An 11,596-nucleotide genomic window follows, 5' to 3' on the forward strand; every position below is an offset into this window, starting at 1 on the left:
CCCTGATTGACAGCTCGGGGTCCCCAATGTCCCCATCACCCCCATGTCCCCATGACCCCCATGACCCCCATGTCCCCCCCATGTCCCCCATGTCCCCCATGTCCCCATCAGGGTGACATTGACAGGTGCCCCCCCCCGGGTACTGGATGCCGGGGGGGGGTAACTCTGCATCACCCTGATTGACAGCTCGGGGTCCCCAATGTCCCCATCACCCCCATGTCCCCATGACCCCCATGACCCCCATGTCCCCCCCGTGTCCCCTAGCAGGGTGACGTCGACAGGTGCCCCCCCCGCGGGTACTGGATGGCGGGGGGGTAACTCTGCGTCATCCTGATTGACAGCTCGGACGAGGCGTCGGACGCGCTGCGGGGCCGGGGCCAAGCGCGCGGCTGCAGGAATTGCCCCGACAGCCCCGAGCAGGCGCTGAGCCGGGGCCGGAGCAGCCCCGGGGGGGCCCGGTACAGCTCCTCCTCCGCGTACCGCTTGGTGAACAGGTACACCGACATCACCCCGGCGCCCTGGGGACAGGGGGGACACGGGGCGGTCACGCGGCACCGCCACGGCGGGGACATCTGCGTGCAACAGCGTGCAACAGCGTGCAACAGTTTGCAAGGGTTTGCAACGGTGTGCAAGGGTTTGCAAGGGTATGCAATGGTTTGCAAGGGTTAGCAATGGTGTGCAATGGTGTGCAAGAGTTTGCAAGAGTTTGCAAGGGCTTGCAATGGTGTGCAAGGGTTTGCAAGGGTGTGCAAGGACTTGCAACGGATTGCGATGATGTGCAATGGTTTGCGATGATGTGCAATGGTTTGCAGTGGTGTGCAATGGTTTGCAAGGGTTGGCCATGGTTTGCAAGGGTTTGCAACAGTTTGCAGTGGTGTGCAATGGTTTGCAAGGGTTTGCAATGGTGTGCAATGCTGTGCAAGAGTTTGCAAGGGCTTGCAATGGTGTGCAAGGGTTTGCAAGGGTGTGCAAGGGTTTGCAAGGACTTGCAACGGATTGTGATGATGTGCAATGGTTTGCAGTGGTGTGCAATAGTTTGCAATGGTTGGCCATGGTTTGCAAGTGTTTGCAATGGTTTGCAAGGGTGTGCAAGGGTTTGCAATGGTTGGCCATGGTTTGCAATGGTTACAGTTTGCAGTGGTGTGCAATGGTTTGCAAGGGTTTGCAATGGTGTGCAAGGGTTGGCCATGGTTTGCAAGGGTTTGCGCCCGAGCAGGCGCTGAGCCGGGGCCGGAGCAGCCCCGGGGGGGCCCGGTACAGCTCCTCCTCCGCGTACCGCTTGGTGAACAGGTACACCGACATCACCCCGGCGCCCTGGGGACAGGGGGGACACGGGGCGGTCACCCGGCACCGCCACGGCGGGGACATCTGCGTGCAACAGTTTGCAAGGGTTTGCAACGGTGTGCAAGGGTTTGCAAGGGTTAGCAATGGTGTGCAATGGTGTGCAAGAGTTTGCAAGGGCTTGCAATGGTGTGCAAGGGTTTGCAAGGACTTGCAACGGATTGCGATGATGTGCAATGGTTTGCGATGAGGTGCAATGGTTTGCAGTGGTGTGCAATGGTTTGCAATGGTTGGCCATGGTTTGCAAGGGTTTGCCAGAGTTTGCAGTGGTGTGCAATGGTTTGCAAGGGTTTGCAATGGTGTGCAATGCTGTGCAAGAGTTTGCAAGGGCTTGCAATGGTGTGCAAGGGTTTGCAAGGGTGTGCAAGGGTTTGCAAGGACTTGCAACGGATTGTGATGATGTGCAATGGTTTGCAGTGGTGTGCAATAGTTTGCAATGGTTGGCCATGGTTTGCAAGTGTTTGCAATGGTTTGCAAGGGTGTGCAAGGGTTTGCAATGGTTGGCCATGGTTTGCAATGGTTACAGTTTGCAGTGGTGTGCAATGGTTTGCAAGGGTTTGCAATGGTGTGCAAGGGTTGGCCATGGTTTGCAAGGGTTTGCGCCCGAGCAGGCGCTGAGCCGGGGCCGGAGCAGCCCCGGGGGGGCCCGGTACAGCTCCTCCTCCGCGTACCGCTTGGTGAACAGGTACACCGACATCACCCCGGTGCCCTGGGGACAGGGGGGACACGGGGCGGTCACGCGGCACCGCCACGGCGGGGACATCTGCGTGCAACAGCGTGCAACAGCGTGCAACAGTTTGCAAGGGTTTGCAACGGTGTGCAAGGGTTTGCAAGGGTATGCAATGGTTTGCAAGGGTTAGCAATGGTGTGCAAGGGTTTGCAAGAGTTTGCAAGGGCTTGCAATGGTGTGCAAGGGTTTGCAAGGGTGTGCAAGGGTTTGCGAGGACTTGCAACGGATTGCGATGATGTGCAATGGTTTCGGATGATGTGCAATGGTTTGCAATGGTATGCAGTGGTGTGCAATGGTTTGCAAGGGTTTGCAGTGGTTGGCCATGGTTTGCAAGGGTTTGCAACAGTTTGCAAGGGTTGGCCATGGTTTGCAAGGGTTTGCAATGGTTGGCCATGGTTTGCAAGGGTTTGCAAGGGTTTGCAAGGGTATGCAATGGTTTGCAAGGGTTAGCAATGGTGTGCAATGGTGCGCAAGAGTTTGCAAGGGCTTGCAATGGTGTGCAAGGGTATGCAACGGTTTGCAAGGGTATGCAACGGTTTGCGATGATGTGCAATGGTTTGCAAGGGTTTGCAATGGTTGGCCATGGTTTGCAATGGTTTGCAGTGGTGTGCAATGGTTTGCAAGGGTTTGCAATGGTTGGCCATGGTTTGCAAGGGTTTGCCAGAGTTTGCAAGGGCTTGCAATGGTGTGCAAGGGCTTGCAATGGTGTGCAAGGGTTTGCAAGGGTGTGCAAGGGTTTGCAAGGACTTGCAACGGATTGTGATGATGTGCAATGGTTTGCGATGATGTGCAATGGTTTGCAGTGGTGTGCAATGGTTTGCAAGGGTTGGCCATGGTTTGCAAGGGTTTGCAACAGTTTGCAGTGGTGTGCAATGGTTTGCAAGGGTTTGCAATGGTTGGCCATGGTTTGCAAGGGTTTGCAACAGTTTGCAGTATTGTGCAATGGTTTGCAAGGGTTTGCAATGGTGTGCAAGGGTTGGCCATGGTTTGCAAGGGTTTGCGCCCGAGCAGGCGCTGAGCCGGGGCCGGAGCAGCCCCGGGGGGGCCCGGTACAGCTCCTCCTCCGCGTACCGCTTGGTGAACAGGTACACCGACATCACCCCGGCGCCCTGGGGACAGGGGGGACACGGGGCGGTCACGCGGCACCGCCACGGCGGGGACATCTGCATGCAACAGCGTGCAACGGTTTGCAGGGGTTTGCAAGGGTTTGCAACGGTGTGCAAGGGTTTGCAAGGGTATGCAATGGTTTGCAAGGGCTTGCAATGGTGTGCAAGGGTTTGCAAGGGTGTGCAATGGTGTGCTAGGGTGTGCAATGGTTTGCAAGGGCTTGCAATAGTTTGCAATGGTGTGCAATGGCTTGCAAGGGTGTGCAATGGTGTGCAAGGTTTTGCAAGGGTTTGCAGTGGTGTGCAATGGTGTGCAAGGGTTTGCAATGGTTTGCAAGGGCTTGCAACGGTTTGGAGTGGTGTGCAAGGGCTTGCAATCGTTTGGAGTGGTGTGCAAGGGCTTGGAATAGTTTGCAAGGGTTTGCAGTGTTGTGCAATGGTTTGCAAGGGTTTGCAATGGTGTGCAAGAGTTAGCAATGGTTTGCAAGGGCTTGCAATGGTTTGTAAGGGTTTGCAGTGTTGTGCAATGGTTTGCAAGTGTTTGCAATGGTGTGCAAGAGTTAGCAATGGTTTGCAAGGGTTTGCAATGGTGTGCAAGGGTTTGCAATGGTTTGCAAGGGATTGCAATGGTTTGGAGTGGTGTGCAAGGGCTTGCAATGGTTTGCAATGGTGTGCAAGAGTTAGCAATGGTTTGCAAGGGCTTGCAATGGTGTGCAAGAGTTAGCAATGGTTTGCAAGGGCTTGCAATGGTTTGTAAGGGTTTGCAGTGTTGTGCAACGGATTGCAAGGGTTTGCAGCGGTGTGCAAGAGTTAGCAATGGTTTGCAAGGGTTTGCAATGGTGTGCAAGGGTTTGCAATGGTGTGCAAGGGCTTGCAATGGTTTGGAGTGGTGTGCAAGGGCTTGCAAGGATTTGCAGTGGTGTGCAATGGTGTGCAAGGGCTTGCAATGGTTTGCAAGGGTTTGCAGTGTTGTGCAACGGTTTGCAAGGGTTTGCAATGATGTGCAAGAGTTAGCAATGGTTAGCAAGGGCTTGCAATGGTTTGTAAGGGTTTGCAGTGTTGTGCAATGGTTTGCAAGGGTTTGCAATGGTGTGCAAGGGTTTGCAATGGTTTGCAAGGGTTTGCAAGGATTTGCAGTGGTGTGCAATGGTGTGCAAGGGCTTGCAACGGTTTGCAAGGGTTTGCAGTGTTGTGCAACGGATTGCAAGGGTTTGCAACGGTGTGCAGGCGTCACCTCTTTGAGCAGGAAGGAGGAGGCGGCAAACGCGAAGCTCCAGCCGTAGCGATACTGGAAATACTGGTCGGAGCCGCTGGGCCGGTTCATCACCTCATCGTTGATGCTGGAGATGTAGAGAACCAGCCCCACCACCAGCGAGAGCCCTGGGGGGACCCCAAAAATAACCCCCGCTCAGGGGGGGTCCCCAACACCCCCCCCCCGGGCTCAGTTCTGGGGGGTTTTTTGGGGTCCCTGGGGCAGATCTGGGGGTTCTGGGGTCAGTTCTGGGGGCTCTGGGGCATTTTTGGGGGGTCCCGAGTGGAGTTTTGGGGGGTTCCCTGGGGTGGAGGATTTGGGGGGGCTCAGGGGGGTTCTGGGGGGTCTATAGGGGGTTTTGGGGGGTCTCTCACCGGAGAGGATGAAGAAGATGCTGCAGATTAAGGGCAGCAGCGTGTGCTGGGAATGGGGGTCTGGGGGGTTTTGGGGGCAGTTTTGGGGGGTCCCAGGGGGTCATTGATTTTGGGGGGTCCCAGGGGGGTATTTGGGGGGTTTTGGGGGGTCTCTCATGGGAGAGGATGAAGAAGATGCTGCAGATTAAGGGCAGCAGCATGTGCTGGGAATGGGGGTCTGGGGGCAGTTTTGGGGTCCCAGGGGGTTGTTATGGGGGTACCCGGTTTGGGGGGTCCCAGGGGGGGATTTGGGGGGTTTTGGGGGGTCTCTCATGGGAGAGGATCAAGAAAATGCTGCAGCTTAAAGGCAGCAGCGTGTGCTGGGAATGGGGGTCTGGGGGGGTTTGGGGGCAGTTTTGGGGGGTCCCAGGGGGTCATTGATTTTGGGGGGTCCCGGGGGGGGTCCTGGGGGGTCTATAGGGGTTTTTGGGGGGTCTCTCACCGGAGAGGATGAAGAAGATGCTGCAGATTAAAGGCAGCAGGGTGTGCTGGGAATGGGGGTCTGGGGGCAGTTTTGGGGTCCCAGGGGGTTGTTATGGGGGTACCCGGTTTGGGGGGTCCCAGGGGGGGATTTGGGGGGTTTTGGGGGTCTCTCATGGGAGAGGATGAAGAAGATGCTGCAGATTAAGGGGAGCAGCGTGTGCTGGGGAATGGGGGTCTGGGGGCAGTTTTGGGGGTCCCAGGGGGGCGTTATGGGGGTGCCCGATTGAGGGGGGTACTTGGGGGGTCTCGGGGGGTCTCTCACCGGACAGGATGAAGAAGATGCCGGACACGAAGGCCAGCAGCGTGCGCTGGGGCCGGATGTGCCCCACGTTGCTGATGACGAAGGCCGTGAAGACGAGGAACAGGCTGACCATGGGGAACGGGGTGGCCGTCCGCACCGTCTCTGCACGGAGGGGACCCTATGGAGCCCTATAGACCCCTATGGACCCCTATAGACCCCTATGGGACCCTATAGAACCCTATAGGAACAGGCTGACCATGGGGAACGGGGTGGCCGTCCGCACCGTCTCTGCACGGAGGGGACCCTATGGAGCCCTATAGACCCCTATGGGACCCTATAGAACCCTATGGGACCCTGTGGGACCCTATAGACCCCTATGGGACCCTATAGAACCCTATAGGAACAGGCTGACCATGGGGAACGGGGTGGCCGTCCGCACCGTCTCTGCACGGAGGGGACCCTATGGAGCCCTATAGACCCCTATGGACCCCTATGGGACCCTATAGACCCCTATGGAACCCTATGGGACCCTGTGGGACCCTATAGACGCCTATAGACCCCTATGGAACCTATGGAACCCTATGGGACCCTATAGAACCCTATGGGACCCTATGGGACCCTATAGACCCCTATGGGACCCTATAGAACCCTATAGGAACAGGCTGACCATGGGGAACGGGGTGGCCGTCCGCACCGTCTCTGCACGGAGGGGACCCTATGGAGCCCTATAGACCCCTATGGACCCCTATGGGACCCTATAGACCCCTATGGAACCCTATGGGACCCTGTGGGACCCTATAGACCCCTATGGAACCCTATGGAACCCTATGGGACCCTATAGAACCCTATGGGACCCTGTGGGACCCTATAGAACCCTATGGGACCCTGTGGGACCCTATAGACCCCTATGGAACCCTATGGAACCCTATAGACCCCTATGGAACCCTATGGGACCCTATAGACCCCTATAGGAACAGGCTGACCATGGGGAATGGGGTGGCCGTCCGCACCGTCTCTGCACGGAGGGGACCCTATGGAGCCCTATAGACCCCTATGGACCCCTATGGGACCCTATAGACCCCTATGGAACCCTATGGGACCCTGTGGGACCCTATAGACGCCTATAGACCCCTATGGAACCTATGGAACCCTATGGGACCCTATAGAACCCTATGGGACCCTATGGGACCCTATAGACCCCTATGGGACCCTATAGAACCCTATAGGAACAGGCTGACCATGGGGAACGGGGTGGCCGTCCGCACCGTCTCTGCACGGAGGGGACCCTATGGAGCCCTATAGACCCCTATGGACCCCTATGGGACCCTATAGACCCCTATGGAACCCTATGGGACCCTGTGGGACCCTAGAGACCCCTATGGAACCCTATGGAACCCTATGGGACCCTATAGAACCCTATGGGACCCTGTGGGACCCTATAGACCCCTATGGGACCCTATAGAACCCTATAGGAACAGGCTGACCATGGGGAACGGGGTGGCCGTCCGCACCGTCTCTGCACGGAGGGGACCCTATGGAGCCCTATAGACCCCTATGGACCCCTATGGGACCCTATAGACCCCTATGGAACCCTATGGGACCCTGTGGGACCCTATAGACCCCTATGGAACCCTATGGAACCCTATAGACCCCTATGGAACAGGCTGACCATGGGGAACGGGGTGGCCGTCCGCACCGTCTCTGCACGGAGGGGACCCTATGGAGCCCTATAGACCCCTATGGACTCCTATAGACCCCTATGGAACCCTATGGGACCCTATAGACCCCTATGGAATCCTATAGACCCCTATAGGAACGGGCTGACCATGGGGAACGGGTTGGCCATCCACACCGTCTCTGCATGGAGGGGACCCTATGGAGCCCTATAGACCCCTATGGGACCCTATAGAACCCTATGGGACCCTGTGGGACCCTATAGACCCCTATGGAACCCTATAGACCCCTATGGAACCCTATGGGACCCTATAGACCCCTATGGAACCCTATAGAACCCTATGGAACCCTATGGGACCCTCTAGACCCCTATGGAACCCTATAGAACCCTATGGGACCCTGTGGGACCCTATAGACCCCTATGGAACCCTATGGAACCCTATAGGAACAGGCTGCCCATGGGGAACGGGGTGGCCATCCACACTATGTTTGGGAGGGACAGTATGGACGCAGCCCCTGTGGGACCCTATGGAACACTATAGAACCCGTCTGCACCATCTCACCCCTCACACAGAAGCCCTGGAGCCCCCATAGCTCCTATAGAACCCCTATGGCCCCCATAGCCCCCCATAGAACCCCTGTAGCCCCCCCATAGCCCCTGTGTCCCCTATGGCCTCCATAGGTGACGCACTGAGGATGTTCTCGGTGTTCTCGGTCACCAGGTTGATCTCGGGCTCCAGGAAATATTCGGAGGCGACGCAGCGGCCCTTCTCACGGCCTGGAAATGTATAGAATCTATAGATAGAACCCCATAGAGACCCTTCTCATGGCCTGAAAAATGTATAGAAACCCAATCGAACCCTATAGTGACCTTTCTCACGGCCTGGAAATGTATGGAAACATTGGGTACCACGGATGGGGTTTGGGATACAGGGATGGGATTTGGGTACCGGGGATGGGGTTTTACGGTACAGGGGTGGGGATTTGGGATACAGGGCTGGGGTTTGGGATACAGGGATGAGGTTTGGGATACAGGGATGGGGTTTGGGATACAGGGATGGGATTTGGGATACAGGGATGGGTTTGGGTACCAGGGATGGGGTTTGGGATACAGGGATGGAGATTTGGGTACCAGGGCTGGGGTTTGGGATACAGGGATGGGGTTTGGGATGCAGGGATGGAGATTTGGGTACCACGGCTGGGGTTTGGGATACAGGGATGGGGTTTGGGATACAGGGATGGGTTTGGGTACCAGGGATGGGGTTTGGGATACAGGGATGGGTTTGGGTACCAGGGATGGGGTTTGGGATACAGGGATGGAGATTTGGGTACCAGGGATGGGGTTTTACGGTACAGTAGTGGGGATTTGGGATACAGGGATGGGGTTTGGGATACAGGGATGGGATTTGGGTACTAGGGATGGGGTTTGGGATACAGGGATGAGGTTTTACGGTACAGTGGTGGGGATTTGGGATACAGGGATGGGATTTGGGATACAGGGATGGGGTTTTGAGGTCCATGGCTGGTTTTTGGGGTACGGGGCTGTGTTTTTGGGTACATACCCATGAAGAAGCAGACGCGCCAGAGCCCGGCGTGCAGCGCCATGCGACAGATTTGGGATATAAGGCTGGGGTTTGGGATACAGGGGTGAGGTTTGGGTACCAGGGATGGGATTTGGGATACAGGGACGGGGATTTGGGTACCAGGGGTGGGTTTGGGTACCAGGGATGGGGTTTGGGATACAGGGATGGGGTTTGGATACCAGGGATGGAGTTTTACGGTACACGGATGGGTTTTGGGATACAGGGATGGGGTTTGGGTACCAAGGATGGGGTTTGGGTTACAGGGATGAGGTTTTACGGTACAATGGTGGGGATTTGGGATACAGGGATTGGATTTGGGATACAGGGATGGGGTTTGGGTACCAAGGATGGGGTTTGGGTTACAGGGATGAGGTTTTACGGTACAGTGGTGGGGATTTGGGATACAGGGATGGGATTTGGGATACAGGGATGGGATTTGGCATACAGGCACGGGGATTTGGCATACAGGGACGGGGATTTGGGATACAGGGACAGGGTTTTGGGGCACACGGCTGGTTTTTGGGGTACGGGGCTGTGTTTTGGGGTACATACCCGCGAAGAAGCAGACGCGCCAGAGCCCGGCGTGCAGCGCCATGCGCACCTGGGTGCTCTGGTTCTGCGGCAGCACCACGCCCTCCTCCATGTAGAGCCAATAGTCGGTGCTGACGGCGATGCCGACCAGGAGCAGCCCGCACGCCCCGAACACGCTGCTCAGCAGCGTCAGCGCCCGCGAGCTGCACGAGCTCATCCTGGCACCTGCCGGGGGTAAAAATGGGGGGGTTAGGGGGGTTTTGGGGGGTTTTGGGGCGTTTCGGGGGGGGATACAGGGGGTATTGGGGGTGATGGAGAGGGATGCAGGGGGATGGAGTGGGGGGTGTTGGGGAGTATTTGGGGTGATGGAGAAGGATATGGGGGATACAAGGGGACAGGGGGGGACATGGGGGGGTCACTCTGGGGAGGTTTGGGGGGGTTTATGGGGTTTTGGGGGGTCTGGGGGAGGTTTGGGGGGGATGGAGTGGGGGGTGTTGGGGAGTATTGGGGGTGATGGAGAAGGATGCGGGGGGGACATGGGGGGGTCACTCTGGGGGGGTTTGGGGGGTTTGGGGGGGATACAGGGGGAATAAAGGGGCTGGAATGGGGGGTAAGAGGGGAGAAAATGGGGGGATTTGGGGGGGGGTCACATCGCGCACCCATCGCCCTTTGCACACACACACACGTGCATTTCACACACCCGCTGCCTTTGCACACGCGTGTGCACATCACGCACGTCACCCTTTGCCTACACGTGTGCACATCACAACCCATCCCCCTTTGCACGCGCGCGTGCACATCTCCCCCATCACCCTTTGCACATGCGCGTGCACACCGCAACACTTAGCCCTTTGCACACGCGCGTGCACATCACACTGTCATTGACCGTTGCACACGCGTGTGCACATCATGCACCCATTGTCCTTTGCACACGCGCGTGCACATCATAACCCATCACCCTTTGCACACATCATAATCCGTTGCCTTTTGCACACGTGTGCGCACCTCACACGATCATTGACCTTTGCGCACGCACGTGCACATCACACCCATCACCCCTTGCACACACACGTGCATTTCACTCCCCCATCACCCTTTGCACACGCGGGTGCATATAACACACCCATTGCCTTTTGCACACGTGTGCGCGCACAGCTCCCAACCGTCCCCCTTTTGCACACGCGTGTGCACATCACGCACCCATCGCTTTTGCACACGCACGCGTATATAATGCACCCGTTGCCTTTTGCACGCGCGCGTGCAACTCAGAACCCACAGGCCTTTGCACGCGCGTGTGCACATCACACCCATCGCCTTTTGCACGCGCGTGTGCACCTCAGAACCCACAGGCCTTTGCACGCGCGTGTGCACATCACACCCATCGCCTTTTGCACGCGCGTGTGCACCCCACAACCCACAGGCCTTTGCACGCGCGTGTGCACATCACACCCATCGCCTTTTGCACACGCGTGTGCATCTCGCACGCTCAGGGCCCTTCTCACCCCGCCCCCCCGCCCCCGGCTTCATGTGACCCCACACACGCGTGACCTTGCACACGCGTGACCCCTCGCACGTGACCCCTGACCCCGCACACGCGTGACCTTGCACACGCGTGACCCCCTGACCCCGCACACGCGTGTGTCCCCTCACCCGCTCACGGCGCCGCCGGCTGCGCTGGGCCCCGGGCAGCCATGGGGGGACACGGACGGACAGACGGACACGGGGCGGGGGGGGGGGGGTGGACAGATGGACACGGTGGGGGGGGGGGGATGCGGGACAAACGGACGCGGGACAGACGGACACGGGATGCTGGGGGAGGACGGACGGACGCGCCCGGGGGGACAAACGGACACGACGTTGCGGAGGGGACAAACGGACGCGGCGGGAGGGGACGCGGGACAGACGGACACGGGATGCGGGGGGGGGGTGGGGAGGGGACGGAGGGATGAAGGACAGACGGACAGACAGAGGATGGAGATGCGGGACAGGCGGACAGAGGATGGGGATGAAGGACAGACGGACGCGGTGGCGGGGGGGTGGTCGGGGTGAAGGACGGACGGACAGAGGATGGGGATGGAGGACAGACGGACGCGGGATGCAGGCGGGGAGGGGGATGCCGGACAGACGGACAGACACGGGTTGGCGGGGCGGGGGGGGGGGGAAGCGGGATGCGGGACGGACGGACAAGATGCTGCAGGACAGACGGACGCGGGGGGGGGGAGGGCACCGGACAGACGGACGG

The 11,596-nt window shown here is 58.2% G+C and overlaps 1 protein-coding gene across 1 annotated transcript; it reads right to left on the reverse strand.

The window, feature by feature from the left end:
- Positions 1–260: 260 nt before the first annotated feature.
- Positions 261–11,048, reverse strand: CACNG7 (calcium voltage-gated channel auxiliary subunit gamma 7). Its single transcript, XM_065658133.1, has 6 exons — positions 11,005–11,048; positions 9,376–9,579; positions 7,932–8,018; positions 5,588–5,728; positions 4,412–4,557; positions 261–518 (listed from the first exon to the last, which is right to left on the reverse strand). The coding sequence occupies exons 2-6, from the start codon at positions 9,569–9,571 to the stop codon at positions 261–263; spliced, it is 828 nt and encodes a 275-aa protein (XP_065514205.1). The 5' UTR covers positions 9,572–9,579; positions 11,005–11,048.
- Positions 11,049–11,596: the final 548 nt, after the last annotated feature.

Source organism: Caloenas nicobarica, unplaced genomic scaffold, assembly GCF_036013445.1.
Source record: "Caloenas nicobarica isolate bCalNic1 unplaced genomic scaffold, bCalNic1.hap1 Scaffold_641, whole genome shotgun sequence".
Lineage (NCBI taxonomy): Eukaryota > Metazoa > Chordata > Aves > Columbiformes > Columbidae > Caloenas > Caloenas nicobarica.

Bases quoted from the DNA above. Each gene is read 5' to 3' on its own strand.
- CACNG7 (XM_065658133.1), bottom strand. From the start codon at position 9,571: ATGAGCTCGTGCAGCTCGCGGGCGCTGACGCTGCTGAGCAGCGTGTTC. The intron at 8,019-9,375 runs GTATGTACCCCA...ATACATTTCCAG, and splicing joins GCGCGTCTGCTTCTTCGCGG to GCCGTGAGAAGGGCCGCTGC. The intron at 4,558-5,587 runs GTGAGAGACCCC...GGGTCCCCCCAG, and splicing joins CATCTTCTTCATCCTGTCCG to GGCTCTCGCTGGTGGTGGGG.